Source organism: Rhinolophus ferrumequinum, chromosome 14, assembly GCF_004115265.2.
Source record: "Rhinolophus ferrumequinum isolate MPI-CBG mRhiFer1 chromosome 14, mRhiFer1_v1.p, whole genome shotgun sequence".
NCBI classification, from domain to species: domain Eukaryota; kingdom Metazoa; phylum Chordata; class Mammalia; order Chiroptera; family Rhinolophidae; genus Rhinolophus; species Rhinolophus ferrumequinum.
In genome coordinates this window covers 48,833-66,632 of record NC_046297.1, presented here as the reverse complement: position 1 = coordinate 66,632, position 17,800 = coordinate 48,833, and the positions used below count along the sequence as shown (strand labels likewise).

The 17,800-nt window shown below is 37.8% G+C and overlaps 2 protein-coding genes and 1 non-coding gene across 4 annotated transcripts in view; all 3 read right to left on the bottom strand.

Moving 5' to 3' along the window:
• The window catches only part of C14H8orf88 (chromosome 14 C8orf88 homolog), a 36,780-nt gene extending 24,188 nt beyond the window's left edge, over window positions 1-12,592 (bottom strand). Inside the window, exons 1-4 of one of the 2 annotated variants that reach the window (XM_033125779.1) lie at window positions 12,572-12,592; window positions 11,621-11,734; window positions 8,747-8,811; window positions 4,461-4,574 (exon numbers count right to left, since the gene is read on the bottom strand). The gene's annotated coding sequence lies outside the window, so the exon portion shown is untranslated. Of the gene's footprint in view, window positions 1-2,534; window positions 2,678-4,460; window positions 4,575-8,746; window positions 8,812-11,620; window positions 11,735-12,571 lie in introns of those variants that run through there. The other variant, XM_033125778.1, reaches the window with a different exon arrangement.
• PIP4P2 (phosphatidylinositol-4,5-bisphosphate 4-phosphatase 2) overlaps window positions 10,171-17,800 on the bottom strand; it is a 33,269-nt gene continuing 25,639 nt past the window's right edge. Inside the window, exons 5-7 of the mRNA XM_033125776.1 lie at window positions 17,049-17,101; window positions 12,572-12,662; window positions 10,171-11,734 (exon numbers count right to left, since the gene is read on the bottom strand). Coding sequence (XP_032981667.1) covers window positions 11,591-11,734; window positions 12,572-12,662; window positions 17,049-17,101 — 288 coding nt within the window. The 3' untranslated portion in view covers window positions 10,171-11,590. The remainder of the gene's footprint in view (window positions 11,735-12,571; window positions 12,663-17,048; window positions 17,102-17,800) is intronic.
• On the bottom strand, window positions 13,207-13,336 carry LOC117034245 (small nucleolar RNA SNORA40). The gene has a single exon (XR_004425057.1). It is a non-coding gene; the product is annotated as a small nucleolar RNA SNORA40 (small nucleolar RNA).

Here is a 17,800-nt window from a genome sequence, read left to right as displayed (position 1 = left end):
CGTACAGTCCCAAAGAAAATGCCCCTTGATCACACTGAGGAGACAACCTGAATGACCTGAAAGGGGACCCAGGACCGCTTTTCCAGAGTGGCACGTAGCTGTGCTTAAGTAACCAGAGCCACTCTTACACTGAGGTCGTCGCTTCCGGTGACAAGCTTGAAACATGAGTGACAGCTGTTATTATTACAGGGTTTTCTGTCTTACTGCTTTCTAGTACAGAAACATCAGCCTCCTTTCCTTCTGTTGACTTCATACACATGAAGTATGCATAAATCTTATCACAATGTGTTTTTATGATAAAATATTGACATTACTAAAAATCTAACCTACAAAAAATTTCCAAGAACAGGTAAATATCAGTTATGTGCCTAAGAAGTTGGTCCCCTTTTATACCAAACATATGTAGTTATTGCAAGAGGACTGCTTTCAATACCGAGAGCTTCTACCTTGGAGCAGAATGAGACACAAATTCTAAATTTCTAAAATATCGTACAGTAATAAGCACATGCTGACCAACTGGGGCACAATCTTATTACATATACTACTTTTTTCATTAAAACTCTGTTCTTTTTAGGTCCTATTACATGCTAAATGTTTTACATATACGTATTGTCTCATGTATTTTTGAGCAATACATTAACTGCTATAGAAAATCATTATTAGTCACTTTACAGATCAAATCATTATTAATCACTTTACAAATCAGAAACCTGAGACTCAGAAAAATAAGAGACATTCTCAAGTTCACACAGTTAATAACTGGTACAAACGAGGATTTGACTATATAGTTCATGCACTCATCTGTAAAGTTGGCTACCTAAAAGAAAGTAAAAGAAAGACATCTGTGCGGTCATTTCTTGTATAGTTAAAAAACTATGAGTAAGGACATTTATGTATAAAGCCTTCCTGAATAAACTGGTATGTGCTAATTAATAACTGCCATTTCCTCATTTTACAATTTATCTGAGAATACTAAATCAATTATGAGCTTATTATGTTTTCTGCATTCTGTAGACATGGTACACAGCCATACTAATCATAAATCACAACATAAATATACCATGTACTGTATTTAAAAGCTGTGTACCATACTTAAAATTTCCAAATTAAAATTATATATTTCTTTATAAACTGCTAATGGTTCTGCAGCAATTAAGAAATGAGATCATATAAAGCAAAGAAATAAACTGAGAGAAGTGAAAATACCAGGCTGTCATCTGCCTCAAGTATATTTCCCACATGAAAACCAGATAAGATTTAATCTCAATTACTATTTAACCTCAAATACTACTTTTATAAAGTTAGGATTCCTTGAAACCAAACGTTGCGTGTAAGTCAACAACATATACAGGCAGACCTTAGAGATAACTGAAAATTCAGTTCCAGATAATCTTAATAAAGCTAGTGTCCCAGTAAAGTGAGTTATAATCTTTTTGCTGGGGAGGGTCTCGCCTTCAATTTGTAAATAAAAGCAACACCTGTGGCGTGCAATAAAGTGAGGCGCAATAAAACGAGGTCTGCCTGAACCAATAAACTGATAGATGAAAAGTAACATAAAGAAAATATAGAGAAGTTAAGGGATAAACCAATTATGACTTAGGTGATGAGAGACATTTCATAGAATCAGGTTGCTATCATTAAGAAAAATTAAAACTAAAATATCAAAAAGTTTTAAGCTGAGAGTGTTCCATGATATTTTCCATTTCATACCTTCACTTTATCACCGACCCAAAAAAATTTTTTTCTCTGTGAGCCATCTTTCAATACAAAATTTAACATTTACGTTGCATAAAATTGTCCAGGTGCTTATGGTTATCGTAACTGTCCATTTACATTTTTTACAATAGCCTAAAATACCAATAATTAAAAACTTTTGATACAAATATCGAATCATTATGTTGTACATCGGAAAGTAATGTTGCATGTCTATTTTTTTTTAAATGGCATACCCTTATATCTTCACTAACCATTTCACTTTCTTCTGTGAATTGACCATACATGGTTTGGGGTTCTTTTTACTTAATGGGTTTTCTTTTCTTGTTGAATGTGATTTCATGTAATTAGTTATTACTTTGTTGTTTATTTTAGTAGTAATAAAAATAACTACAGTAATGCTCAAAAAAAACTTTTGCCCAAAATTAGTGATGATGCAAGGGCACAGGAAACAAAAAAGCTTCCCACTATCTCACCACCTGGGACCGGGTCCTGGGACAGAGGGCGCTGTGTACCTACTCCTGGGTTTTGTGGTGGTGGTGGTTTTAATATCCCCTCAGCAGCAACTGGGCAGTAATTCAAAGTCCCACTCGCCGGGCTTTCTGCTCCAGCCACCTCCCTCTCCTTCCGACGGCCTCGGTCCCTTCGCCTCCACCACGCACCCTGGGATCCTGGCGGCCCTGACTTGTCGCGCCGGGTCCCAACGCTTCTCTCCTCACCTCAGCTTCCCGCGTCCGCCCGCGGAGACGGCACCCAGACGCCTCCTCACACCCCGGGCCCGATCGTTGGCCCCAGCATGGCTCGTCCTCCCCAGCACTTACCGCCTCAAGGTACGGAAGACTCGGGGCATCAGCGTCGCCGCGCTCACCTCAGATACAGAGGTTGAGCGCCCTGCAGCCCGTCGGGGAACCGCCTCAGCAGCGCGTTGGCTCGAGGCCCGGAGCGGCGGAGGTAGCTCGCGGAGCGCGTGGGCGGGGCCGAGGGCGGCGCGGGCGTGTGGGCGGGACCGAGGGCGGCTCGCTGGGCGCGTGGGCGGGGCCGATGGCGGCTCGCGGGGCGCGTGGGCGGGGCCGAGGGCGGTGCGGGGATGCGGGCGCGGACGTTAAACTGGCGGCCAGCGCTTCTCCGGCGTGCTGAGCGCGCTGCGCGGGTGGCGGCGTCTCCGACGTGCAGACAGGCTCACCGGGCGAGTGGCACGGCCGCAGAACAGCTTCGGGGACCCCAGTAGCAGCACTACCTGCCCGCGGCCGCCCGCGCGCTGATGCCCGGTCCCTCCTGTCTGAGCGGCGGCGGCCCCAACGGCCCGCCCGAGGAGTCTAGTGGGAGCTGGGATGCGGGCTGTCAGGAATAGAAACGTCAGGCACATCCCTCATCTCACACCTATTCCCGTCCTGAAAGGAGCCACATTAGTCGAAGCAACTGCATCCGAATCTGAACGCTTTATTTTCTGTCTTCTCTGTTATTCGTTTATTCATGTCTTCACCATCACCTGTGTCTCCTCTGGTGCAGCACTTCTGCGGTGGGGGCCGTCCGCGGTAGGCAGGGCTGTTCGTGCCATCCCCAGGGCTAGTAAACAATTTTACTGGAACAGACTTGGGGGGGTCTCAGTGCAAGGAATGCCCAAAGTGACCCTGAGGCTTAGAATGTCAGGGGGTTGTTGCTGTTGGGGAGAAGACGGCTGGACGGAGGGGCATGTGAAGGGAGGGAGAGGCATGGAGTAGCTGGAGTCGGAGAAACAGTAGTGGGAAATGAAACGGGCAGTGGACATGAATCAAATTTTGAATCGTTTATAGTTTGTCCTTTTGAAAATTTGAAAGATCATTGTGACAGTGTGAAAGGTAGATTTTGGGGTAAAGAATCGCAATATTAAACAGGGCACAAGAAGGCTTCCGGTTATTCCAGTAAGAAATAATGATGTCTGGGTAAGTTGTGAAGAGGGGACAGATCTGAGATGTTGCTGAAGTGAAATCAACAGTTTGGTGTCAGACTGGATGGAAGGGGTGAATCAGAAGAGAATCTCAGGTGATTCTTGGGTTTCTGAGTTAGGAGAATGAGTAGCTGGCAGTGACATAAGGTAGGGAATACAAGAGGCAGAACAGGTTTGGGGAAGGAAATGATTATTTCATTTTGGGACTTGTAAATATGAGATTATACTTGGATATTTACATTGAGGTTTCCAAACAGCGATTTTATGTACACACACAGAAAATACATACCCATATGTATATATCATATACATATACACGTATGTCATAGGCATATTATAAACTGCAACATAAGGAAAGAGATGCTGATTAAGAAAACTTACACATTCCAGAAAGAAGTATTTAGAAAGAGAACTCAGAAGGCAAGTAACCTCCAAAGAAGATTTTGTAAAGGCAAATAAAGCTTGTCTACAAAGGAATAACTGAAGACTGACGGAATGCCTCTCTGAAAACAGATCATCTAAACCAGGCATGAAGGCTGATGTAGAATAAGAAAAATGCGTTTATCTAAAGGGAACTCTAGGTATGAATGCCTTCTTGGTAAGGAAAAACAAAGTTTGGCATATTTCAGAAACTTACGTAAGACCAGTGTGGCCGGGCTATAGAAAGCGAGAAGAAAATGTTGAAGATGAGTCTGGAGAGATGAGTAAAACTGAAATCCTACAGTGTTTTGTAGGCTCCAGTAAGGAGTGTGAACTTTATTCTGAGAGCAATGGGAAGCAGTAACGGGTTTAAGTGGGGCATTAATATGATAGGACTTACTGTTTCAAAGGTGTGGTCTCACAAGCACTTCCATGCATAGTCAAGTTATTGCTAGCTGTTAGGGCGTAGAAGTGGTTTCCAGGAAAACTCCTACCTCCAATTGAGACAACTCACCTGGCATCAGAAAATAAAGTGCAGTGTCAGAGGAGGTGTCTGATAAGAATATGTCCTGTACATGAAGCACCAGAAGTCTGTGGACAATGGAGTCAATATATCCTCCCAACACCCAGATGCAGAAAATTATAAGTGTAGGACTCAGTTCTCATCAATCTACTCAAAATAGAAGTTTTCTTCTTCAAGAATATATTTAACAATCTAACACACAATTATATATACAGCATACACTGAAATTATTTTTTATCTTTTAATAAATGAAAGTAATAGAACTTATGACAAAAAGTGGGGAAAAATTTTTTTTCAGATCAAACGAAAATCAGTAATCTACTGATGAGATAAATTTTAAATAGTAGTAATAAATAGACTCCTAAATGTTTTGGTAATATGTAAAGAAGAATGAAGCATATAAGCACATTGAAACTTTTAAAAATTGCTTGTTGATTTGGCAAGAAATATTGGCATCTACAAGAATAACCTAGAACTCATGATGCCTCTCCACAGCAAGAGCTTGACAAGTTAATGAGCAATTTAAAAAGTATTTAAAGTTAATCACACTTCCCAAGAAAACTTGAAATGCCCTGAATTCACAACACATCAGTAAGTCATGACTGATTTCCATCAAATTTAAAAAACTAAAAATTGACATGTTTTTACCAAACAAGTTGCGACTGAAGTGATCTTTTCTCAACTTTCAAAAGAAATAATTTTTTATTAACTATGCTGAGAAAATATCTATTTATTCTCACAAAAAAATGCATTACAGAACTGCTGTCAACTGAAGAGGAAACAAAGGAAAATTATAGGGGTGGTTCAGTCAAAAATATTTTTATGGTTTTTTGATGTTTGTGGTATTTGTCAGTTTTCTAAATTTGTAATTTGTTGTTACTGCATTGCTTTTCTCATTCTAAGGAAATATTTTTATTTAAAAGTTTGGAGAATAGATTGAGGAAAAGCAAGAGTGGAAATAGGAATCCCAGTTAGAAGGTTAATAATTCATAATTAAATGTGTCTTATTACTTGTAAGTAGAGGTTTGATTTACAATTATACTTTCATATTTAACTTTCCCTTCAAAGTACCTTCCACTCAGTTAATAAAACCCTGTATGGGCACAGGTAACACAAACTGGTTTGCCTGCTCTCATGGTATGTAGTGCCTAGTAACAGTGCAGATCCCTGGTTGGTATTACTGGAAGTCTGTGGAGTTGGGAAAAGCTAAAGAGTAGTATTATGTAGTGTTTACCAAATGACCTTACCCCCCTTCTGCCAGTAGTCTGCTTCTCATTCACATAGCCCACCAACATTTACAAAGCATTTTGTGGAGAATATACATACACACACAGAGATAACGATGGCAATACAGCAATGCATTAAAAGATATAATAAAGATTTGGTTCCATTCAGCTCATGTCAGCAGAAAAAAAACAGAAACGCTTTGAAAGTCCTATTACGTGCTGAAGAAGACAAACTGAAATAAGACTCGCATGACTGAGGCACAATCAGCAAGAAGAGAACAGCAGTCTTAGAGTACCTATGAACTAATAATTTAAATAGAGGGTAGTATTAGTAGTAGTTAAAAGTATTTACATGGAAAACAAGTAGTACAACGACAGAAATAATTCTGGCTGGGAGGTGGGAGGGAGGGAGGAGAGAAAGGACCATGGAAGGGTTAACAGGGGAGGTTATACCTGAGCAAGATTTTCAAGAATAAAAAGTTGACCAACAGATAGGGATATTCCTTGCAAGTAGAAGGACGTTTCCAAAGGCATACAGAAATGAAACAACAGTCAATTTTATCAGTGGAATTCACTGGTTTGGATTTTAATAAATTTATATTAAAACTATAAGAATCTAAATGAAGGTGTAACAAATATTGTGATCATCACATAGAGAAAAACTTCAACTCTCCTGCTGTTAGGCACACCTTGTTTCATTGTGCTGTGCTTTGTTGCATTCTGAAGGTTTGTGGACCCTACATGGAGCAAGTCTATTGGTCCCATTACTTCCAACAGCATTTGCTCACTTCATGTCTTTTTGGTACTTCTCACAATATTTCAATCTTTTTCATTAGTATATTTGTTATGATTATCTTTGAGCATTGATTGTCAGTGTTACTATTATAATTGTTTTGGGGTGCCAAGAACTATACCCATATAGGATGGCAAACAGATAAATGTTGATCTGTTCTGACTGCTCTACCCCCTCTCTCTCCCTCTCCTTGGTCTTCCCCATTTCCTGAGACACAAAAATATTGAAATTAGGTCAACTAATAACACTACAGTAGCCTTTTAGTGTTCAATTAAAGAAAGAGTTGCATGTCTCACTTTAAATCAAAAGCTAAAGTGATTACGCTTGGTGAGGAAGGCATGTCGAAAGCCGAGCTAGGTGAAAGCTAGGCCTCTTGCACCAAATAGTGAGCCAAGTTGTGAGTAAAAAGGAAAATTTCTTGAAGGAAATTAAAAGTGCTACTCCACTACACATACAAATGACAAGAAAGCAAAACTTACTGGTGATGGGGAAAGTTTTAGTGGTCTGGACAGAGGGTCAAACCAGCCACAACATTCCCTTAAGCCAAAACCTACATCAGGGCAAGGCCCTGACTCTCCTCAATTCTATTAAGGTTGAGAGGTGAGGAGCTGCAGAAGAAAAGTAAAAAGCTAGCAAAGGTTGGTTCATGAGGTTTAAGGAAAGAAGCCGTCTCCATAACATAAAAGTGCAAGGTGAAGCAGCAAGTTATCCAGAAGATCTACCTAAGATAATTCAGGAGGGTCGGTGCACTAAACCACAGATTTGCAATGGAGACAAAACAGCCCTACATTGGAAGAAGATGCCATCTAGGACTGGCTTCAAAGTTTCAGAGGACAGGCTGGCTCTTGTTAGCACCCATGCAGCTGGTGACTTGAAGTTGAAACCAGTGCTCAATTACCATTTTGAAAATCCTAGGGCTCTTAAGAATTATGTTTAAACTATTCTGCCTATGCTCTACAAACGGAAAAAGATGCCTGGATAACAACACATCTGTTTACAACATGGTTTACTGAATATTAAGCCTATTTTTGAGACCTACTGCTCAGAAAAAAATTGCTTTCAAAATATGATTGCTCCTGGGTCACCCAAGAGCTCTGATGGAGACGGATAATGAGATTAATGTTGTTTTCATTCCTGTTAACACAACACCCATTCTGCATCCCACGGATCACAGAGCAATTTTGACTTTCAAGTCTTATTATTTAATAAACACATTTTGTAACAATATAGATAGTGATTCCTCTGATGGATCCGGGCAAAGTAAATTGAAAACCTTCTGGAAAGGAGTCACCATTCTAGATGCCATTAAGAACATGATTCATGTAAAGAGGTCAAAATAACATTAGCAGGGGCTCTGAAGAAGCTGATTCCCACCCTCATGGGTGAACTCTGAGGGTTCAAGACTCAGTGGAGGAAGTAACGGGGTGTGGTGGAAACAGCATGAGAACTAGAACTGGAAGGGGATCCTGAAGGTGTGACTCAATTGCTTCAATCTCATGATAAATCTTTAACGAATGAGGAGTTGCTTCTTATGGATGAACAAAGAAAGTGGTTTCTTGAGATAGAGTCTACTCCTGGTGAAGAAGCTGTGAAGATCATTGGAAGGCCAATGAAGGAAGAGTATCACATCAACTCAGCTGATGAAGTAGGGGCAGGGTGTGAGAGACTGACCAATTATGGAAGAAGTTCTACTGTGGATACAATGCTACTGAACAGCATCGCATGCTACAGAGAAATCGTTCATGAAAGCAAGAGTCAACTAATGTGGAAAACTTCATTGTCGTATTTGTAAAAATTGCCACAGCCACCCAACCTTCAGCAGCCACCCTCCTGATCAGTCAGCAGCCATCAACATCGAGGAGAGACCCCCCCACACACACCAACAGGAAGATTATAACTTGCTGAAGACTCCGATGATGGTCAGCATGTTTTAGCAATAAAGAATTTTTAATATAGATGATGTATAACAGAATTATATACCTGAAACCTATGTAACTTTACCAAGCACTGTCACCCTAATAAACTTTAATTAAAAAAAAAATAATTTTTAGTGAAGGTATGTGCATTGTTTTGTAGACATGATGTTACTATGCACTTAATACACTATAACAGCATAAACATAACAAAAAAATTGTGTGACTTACTTTATTGCGATATTCACTTTATTGCAGTGGTCCGGAACCAAACCCGCAATATGTCCAAGGTGTGCCTATAAAAGTTTTCAAAAAGTCATTTGTCTTTTATTATCCAGAGATAACCACTCCTAACATTTTAGTGTTCAATTTTCCTTAGTTTTTTTCAACGCATACACATAAAATCATTTTCAGAAAGTGGATCATACTCTACATAATTGATTTATAATCTGACTGCCACACAATATTTTGTGAACCATTTTCAATTCAACAGGTGAGAAATAACATTTTAAATGACTGCCTATTATTTCATACTCCGAGTATACCATTATTTATTTCACCTATCCAATATTGTTGAATTTTGGGACTTTTTCTTGTTTTTAATTCCTATTATACACAAAAATGTGATAAACATCACTGCCCATATATATTTGTTCTCTTATCCATAACACCTTTAAGAAAAATTCCTAGAGACAGAATTACTATGTCAAAAAATACTTATGTGTGTGTACTGTCTCATATCCTAAACATTACAAGGATTATGCTTTCATTCTTTGCTAATACGGTAGGTAAAAAAATAGTATCTCTTTGTTTTAACTTACATTCTTTGATTATTAGTGAATTGAAAAAAAAGTAACATTTTTGGCAAAAAAGTAACTTTTTATTACTTATATTTCTTTGGTGAATCGACTTTTCATGCCATTAGTCCCTTCCCGTATTAAAAAGATTAAGTCTTTCTACTATCGTGAAAATATCTTCACCAGTTTGTCTTTTGGCTCTGCTTGTAAATTTTTTTTTATGCAGAAGTGTTTTACTTTTTTAATCATACAATCTATCCATCCTTTCCATGTTTGATTTCTGCTTTAGGGTTTTACTTGGAAAGTTTTTCCTTAACAAAAATTTATATAAATATTAACCTGTGCACTCTGTAACAAAATAGAGTCCAGACCCAAGAACATAAAATAATTTAACAAACCAATTCATTTGTTCATTCATGTAGCTGATGTGTATCGAGCACATACACCTTAGGCACTGCTCTAAATGCTGGAGACAAAGCAGTGAGCAAGATCACCAAGGTTCCTGCTGTCACCAAGTTGTATTCCAAAGGAATATAACCACGCAGCACATGACTTAATGTGGGATTTCAAATTAATAGGAAAGAGTGGGTTATTCAACACACAGGCTATTACAACTAGTTAACCATTAAGAAATAATTTAGATTCGTTTTTCATACAATACAACATCAAGCATATTACAAATGGATATAAAAATGTAAATTTTTAAAATGAAACCATGAAAATACTAGAAAAATAAATGAACATTATATAAAGAAATATAAATGTTCTCAAACATGAAAACTCCTTCAGAACAAAATCTCAAGGCAATTTTGGAAATCACATCTTATTTTTTAAAAATGGAATAGAACAAGGTAATTGTTGAGCAATAATCTTTATTAGTGTATTTTCAAAGGTACACATGATTCTGAGCTATTGCATTTATAAATATATCATTTACTCTTTGAAGTTTGCATGTATTTTGCTTCAAACTCTATTACGAGTACAGTCTTATACTAATGAGGGACATAAATATTTTAAAATATTATTCCTATCCCTGGAATAGCCAATTAATTTCCTCAGATCATCTCATTTTCTAATTCTATATTAAAGCCTTTAGAATATTATTTCTCAACTAAGCAATTTCTGTTTCAAAAGTGCAAATATGGGAAGTGTGAGAGAGGATTCCTTAAATCCTGGTGAATTTTTTGAAAACCATGTGGTTTACTGTGTTTGATCTATTTTCTCAAATAAATTGGGTCATTATCTGACCCAATATATTTGAGAAGAATGGTAATAGTAACTACCTCTAATCTCAACATTTTAGCTAGTGTGAAATGTCCCAGGCTCCCTTCACATAATTAGTCCAGAATTATTCCCATGAGAAAAATTTACCATGATTTAATGAAAAGGAGGGCAACCCAATGTAAATATATCTTTGTCTAAATGGTTAAGTATTATAAAACATGTTATGTAAAATACTTTTTCCAAGCTCTATAAGGAAATACATACAGTAGATTAACATTCAATTTCATAAATGTAGACCAGAACTTTTATAATAGGTAAATTGAAAAACAGACAAAAATGGAAGACAAAAGTCCTTTGATCTTTGAGAAAAAAACATTTATCCAACATTATTTTTAACTGTGGACAAATAAATATTTTCAGCCTTGTATTTTAAATTACTACCAAAATATTGTAGTTTTCAACAACAACAAAAAACAAGAATACAGTATCTAGAAATGGTTTTTATCTGACAGGAATGTCAAGTCTTTGAAGGTACACTCAAATTTTTTTCCTGAATAAGGTCACTATGATCTTAGGTTAAAGTTACAATAAGCACTTCAAGCAAAATGAGTATTGCTTAGATTTTAAAGCAAGCTATTTTGATACTGTTTCATTAAAATGTAAGTATAAATGTAAAGCTATTGTAGAAACATTTATAAACACTTCTTGGGAAACTCACAGATCAGCAAATTATGGAATAACTAATTTAAAAATAATGAAAGGTGATGTTAGACATAATGCTTGGTGACAAATCCAAAAATACCTTTAAGAGATGTAAAAGAATATGAAGATGCCACTTTATTATTTGGAGCTCAAAAACCTAGCAGCAAAACAAACTATTATTTGCATATAATGTAGTGCAATAAGCATTTGTTCATAAAAGGCTCCCAAAGTCTTGAAAATTTATACATAAACCAGAATGGAATCCATTAGGAGACACAATTTAAAGATGCCCAGAGTAGCTTGTCAGGAACTGCTAGATACTCTCACCTGCATCGCTTAATCATAAGCAAGCTTATGCAAAACTGTGTTCTGGATAACTCACTCGTATGGCTCCCCAATAACAAGCTCGGATAAGGCAGATCAAACCTAAGAGATAAGCAATTGCCCAAGAAACATAGGTTGCATGAAATCGCCTTGCAAAATCTTGGGTGCCAACCTAAAATAAAAAGCAATACAAAAACAAAAGGTTAGAAATTTAAAAACAATGATCTGTTCAGAAAACACGTATTAGCTTAAATGTGATTTTCATGAAATATGTCCCTGAGACCACAAAGTACCTATAAAATATGAGTTGGTGTATTTGTTGACTATCGCTGACAGTAAAATTTAGTAAGAGGATGCTGCTAGTTATAGTAAGTATAAATGTTACGAAGTAAGCAGAACAGCCCCCTAATACATGTTATCTCAGAAAGGGACTTAATCCATTTAACCCCTTAGTGTCGTGTGACAGGGCAGGAACACTGCTAATAGTAAGGGATTGACCGGGTGGAAAGAAGGAGCAGAGAGTAAATGGCATCAAAACAGATCAGCCCCTTCCTGTTCTCCTGGGATAATCGCCATGCCAACTGCTAAGCTTCAGTCTCCTCTAAAAACCACCCCATGTTGATAAGCTCTCCTAGACTTGAACAAAGAGAAGAATGGTTTTTCAGGCTTCCATAGCTGCCTGAGTATTGCTTCAGCATTGGCCATGGCCTACCAGGTACCAGGTAATAACAAGTGGCTCTTGGTAAATGGATGGTGAAGTCCCCAATGTCAAGAAGGGGTCCCAAGTCACCAACTCCCCTGGATGGGCAAGCTCCACCAAACACAGCTCCATGGACGGAACCTGAAACTCCCACTGCCCTTCCGAAAGCTTCTGGGCCTGGTGTGCCAGGGAGGCAGCTGTTCCAGGAGCTGAAGGTTGTCCCAGGCCTCCCCATTTACTGTGATAAAGCTGAGAGGATAAAGCTGAGAGGAAGGAAGGAATTCTAATAGGGAGTGGAGTAATACTCACAGTTAGTCCAACGCCAATGAAAACACACATCATCCCAATGGTGATATACGCACAGCAGCGTCTTCGCGGGAGCGCACTGCCCACAGAGGAACTGCAAATTCACAAGAGCAGAGAGAACAGTAAGTTTACACAGTGACCTCCATTTCATCTATGGCTTCAGTAACATATATACTTCCATTTATTTCTTCAACTGAGTGACAAGAACATGTATAAAAATGTCACTTTTAATGACTAACATTAATCATAATCATAAATGGTGCATTTGTGGTATATTATTGTGGCTTTCAACAAAAATCAAGCCTTGATCATTGACAATATCCACAGAAAAACCAGTGGGGTCAATAATGATCTTCCCAGATAAAGATATATTTCCACTTTATTCCATAATGGAAAATGAGTGCTCTCTTACTTACAAATAGCATTTCATTTAATTTTTAATAAATAAATAAATAAATAAATAAATAAATAAATAAATAAATAAAAACCCTCTCTATTTCATGTCAACCTTAAAATTAGAACACTAGGTCAATGTAGCTGAGATTTCCCCTGTATCCCATGCTTTTCAGTTACCAATTTTTCAGTCCTAGAACCAGCCTTTATGAATATGAATACCCCTATCACTGTAACGTTCTTTAGGTGTCATGGTCCTTATCTGGATCCAAATTCATACTGAACAGTGAGTTCCGGGTTGCAAAGAGGATTTATTTTTTGCTCTTGTCTATATGTCTTTGTCCACAAATCAAATAAAATACCCCCACAAATGCTACTTTTTTTTTTTTTGCAGTTATACAGTATATGCTTAGTGCAGCAAATTTGGAAAATAAAGAAAAGAGAAATTATCTATAATCCCACTACCATAAACAGTCACTCGGTATTTTGGCATATTTACCTCCAGCCATTTTTTTTTTTTGTACCTTACCAATATAGCATAAGCATTATATTGTTAAGTATTCTCAAACTGGAATTCTGGTGGATGAATATTAACATAATTTAACCAATTCTCTATGATTGGACACTTAGTGTTTTCATTATTATAAATAATGCCAGCTAAACATCATTTGTAAGCATTGTACTTATTTTTCATTGTTTTCTTAAAATAATTTTTTAAAATTAGGACTAAAGTTAAAGTGATAACACTCTGAAATCTGTTAATATATACTGCAAGAAGCCTATGAGAAATTCATAAAAGCCTATACTTCTCACTTATTACACTTCTCAACTGAAATTCCAAATCTAATAGTTTTCAGTTCTCTAATTTTCATATTTTTCAAAATGATGCAAGTATAGCTTCAAGCAGCCATATTAATGCTTTCTTCACTTCCTAAACATACATATATTAACACATATCATATATCAGGCAGTATATTAGTGGATAACATGAAGTATCTGATCTTCCTTTGCATGGCCATTGTCAACATCGTGCCTCGTACACACTAACTGCTCAAGGAATGTCTGTTGAATAAATTAAATACAGAAATGCATCACTTACTAAACATAATTTAGAAATGTGCTATTCTAAAGAGGTTAATTTTGCAAATCAAAAATGATTTTAAGTCCCAAATCTTTTTAACGCTTGTTAAATATTGCTGCAAATATTATAACTATTCTTCAATATGTAATTGAAACATAAGCATGAATGCCTTATTTGCTGTGATGCACAGCTTGCCGTCAAGAGTTACTAGGACATACGGAATTCATTACCTTTATGTCACATTTAGCCTTAGGTTACTTTTAGTTTTAATTCCTGTATGTGCATTTAGTTGTTTTCCCTGTCTTATACCTTACAGTTGCCCCTCATTTCTAATTTTCCTGTGTATCTGCCTTTAGCAGTCTAGTCTACCACAGATTAGAAACGAACTATGCTTATTAGAAGTATATATTGAATAAATCAAAAGGTTCTAAGCAAATACTGGAGCAGTTTTTATGTCAGCTAAAAGAAGATATTTTAGTAAATTCAGTGCATGAATTCTGCTTACCATGCTTCCCTGAAAACAAGACCGGGTCTTATACTAATTTTTGCTCCAAAAGACGCATTAGGGCTTATGTTCAGGGGATGTTGTCCTGAAAAATCATGCTAGGGCTTATTTTCCGGATAGGTCTTATTTTCGGGGAAACACGGTAGAAAAGCATGCCCAATTTTCATCACAACTTAAACCGTCACAACCTCTGGGAAGCCTTCCCAAAAAATAAATAATCTACTGTTCCTGCACAACCCAAATGCCATCTCAGCACAGGGACAGGGACAGGCAAGGCCCAATAAACACCTGGTGGTGGACAGTAAAATCTCAGCCACACACAACTGTGGATCTTGCATTGTGTATCCCAGTGAATGCTTCCTTCCCCAGCCTCTCGGGGACAAGGTCACCCTTGATCCTACTGCCCATCTCATCCCTTCATAGCCAACCCTACCTGTTCCCTGTCCTTGTAGCACATGCTCTGTTCAAGTTGATCCCCCCTCTCCTGCACACAGCCCTCCCTCCTGGACGCCTTCTCCCACGTCCCTTTCCCTCCAATCTGAACCAGGGGCTCTGCAAGTGGAGCACACCTCTCGCAAAGCACTTGAAACTTCATGGTGATGGTCTGTTCTCTTTTCTATCCACACAAGACTAGGCTGCCTGAAGGCAAGGTTGTATCTTTTATTTCCAGCACCCAGAACCTAACACAGGACTGTTTGTCAAATTCATGAATAATTATAAAAGAAAGCACTAAATGGCAAAATAAAAGAGAGTAAGAGTCTGCTATTGTTTAAAATGGTGGGAGGGGATCCACAAAGAAGTGCATCAGTGATGCAGAGAAACGGCATTCAATAATTATCATGGACTAAGGCGCCATCTCTACTAGTCGTAGGTGCATCGTAGCACTGGCATCAACATGTAACCCAAGTCGTATTTCAAAATGCTGAGACTACATCTTCTCCCATCCAGCATTGGCTACAAGCTGCCCAACTGAAAGAGGAGCATTGCCTCAGTGACACTAGCTCATCGACTGCGTGAGGAAGAAATGGTGGTATGAAAAGAGGCTTGTTGGTCTCTGTGCCCTGGGGGAAGCCTTCCCCACGTGGTTTGTGATAGCTTCATAGTAATGATTTAGTAACTCCTAATTATAGGAGTTACTCCTAATTATAGGAGTAAAAACTTATAAATAATTTTAGGGTATTTGATATTTGTGTTTAAAGAAATAAAATTCTATCCCAGAACCTCACTTCAAGAGATGATTCATTATTCTGTTATGAAGAAAAACATTCCAAGAGAAAAGAAATGTAGATACGAGCCAAGAGTGTTCATGTGATAACTGTCTTTGCTCCCAACTTGAATGAATGCCGAGTCCTCCCATGTTTAGCATGTGATTCTACTTCTATCACATTCCTCTAGAATGATATGTAAGCTGATTCATTCTGTGTGAACTTCTACATCAAATAACTGATACAAATTCTTCTTCACAATCATACACTGTCTTGTGATGTTTTAAATAATCACGGAGTATCTAGACATTCAATACTGGCATCTGTGAACTTAGACTTCTAGAAAGTTCCCACCATTCCCTAACTTTTAAGAGTGGCTTAGCACGCCTCCATTGTGCAAATGATGTGGTTTATGCTGAGCATCCGCTTTCCTCCTGGGAGTTTGAAAATTTGGTCTGTGCTGTGCAAAAGTGCCTATGTGACCAGCTCCAATAAAAACCTCGGGCACTGAGTCTCTAATGAGCTTCTCCTGTAGGTGACACTGTCACACGCATGGTCACAATTCACTGCCAGAGGAATTAAGGGAGTCCGGTGTGACTCCACTGGGAGAGGGCTCTTGGAAACTTGCTTCTGGTTTCCTCAAGTACAGATATGTGCTCATTCGTATTAGTCCTCCTATAGAATCATGGTATCCTGGTGTAACTTGGGGACCCCAACACAGCTGCCATAAAATGTCTTTAACCAAAATATCTTTTTTCCCACTGTTATAATGTCTTTTGTTATTTCCCTTAGATACACCATTTATGAATAAAGAGAAATAGACTGAATAGTAAAGATAGATAAATAATTATATAAGTTTTGTCATCAGATAATAATCTTCTTAGGCAGGAGATGACAAAGGCTAACAACTACGTAATTATAAACCCCAAACAATTTGACTCTTCTCCTAGATGACAGCCCATTTTTAAAATATAAATTTTACATGATTTGCAATGTATTTTAACTTCTTAAGACATTTTTAAATGCTCACCAAATTACTGATAATTTCAGTAATGTCTCTTAGAAATTGATTTCCCTTCAGAAATTGATAATCAAGTGCAATCATTTTCATTTCAAAATGGAATATATTAATTGGTTTAAAGATTTCCTTTTTATGTCTCTGAAAGTATAAATGTATTAAGTTTTCATTCATCCCACAGCATGTCTTAAAATCAAAATCTACTTAAATAAGATTTCTGAAATCTTTAAATTGTTTTCAAGTACTTCTCAATAATGTTTCCAAGGTAGGGAACTTACATTTTTTTGCAGTGTGGGCATTTTGCCAGCGTGTTGAACCTCAGTTCCATCCACTGAAAAATAAATAAAGAGAGGGACTGAAAAGAAAAACAACTGAAAACTGTCCAATCTGATAAGATGTTTCTTTTAGTTCCAGTGTTATCAGGGATCACCATACCTTCTCACGGTTACAGGAGCTTTTCCTTCCAACACTTCTCCCCCTCCGTTAAAATCAAGTCTGGGACTCCCCTCTGAGAAAGTTCCCATGACTTCTCCAAGGTCTGATGCAATCTAGGTTTGCTTCACAATCAAAACTGATTGTACTGCTCTGATTAAGGTCATTTCTTTCAGATTTATGTCTCAGTTCACTCCCAGGGAATAAACACATATTTCATGTACCTTCAGAGTTTTTGTTTTTCCTTTAAATCTTGAGGACTAGCTTTTTAAACACATGACTATTTAGATTCATTACTAAAATGCAACTATTTGTTCTAATAATGTTGGAAACCCACAAAGTAAGTAAACTGAACAGATTAGATACAGGGAGAACTGAGGTCAGGAAGCTGCTTTCTGCTTCGTCCTGGCTTCTTCTATGTAACAAAACACTCCAGTGGTGCTTCTCTTTCAATTTTCCTCCCTGTAACTGTAGGAATAAGAATAGGCTGCCTTCCTCACAGGACTGCTATTCAGGTACTTGAAATGGATTACTGGTGGTAAGCTCACTGGCTGAAAGAATGTGCAATATAAAGTAAATCTTTACCACCAAAAATATA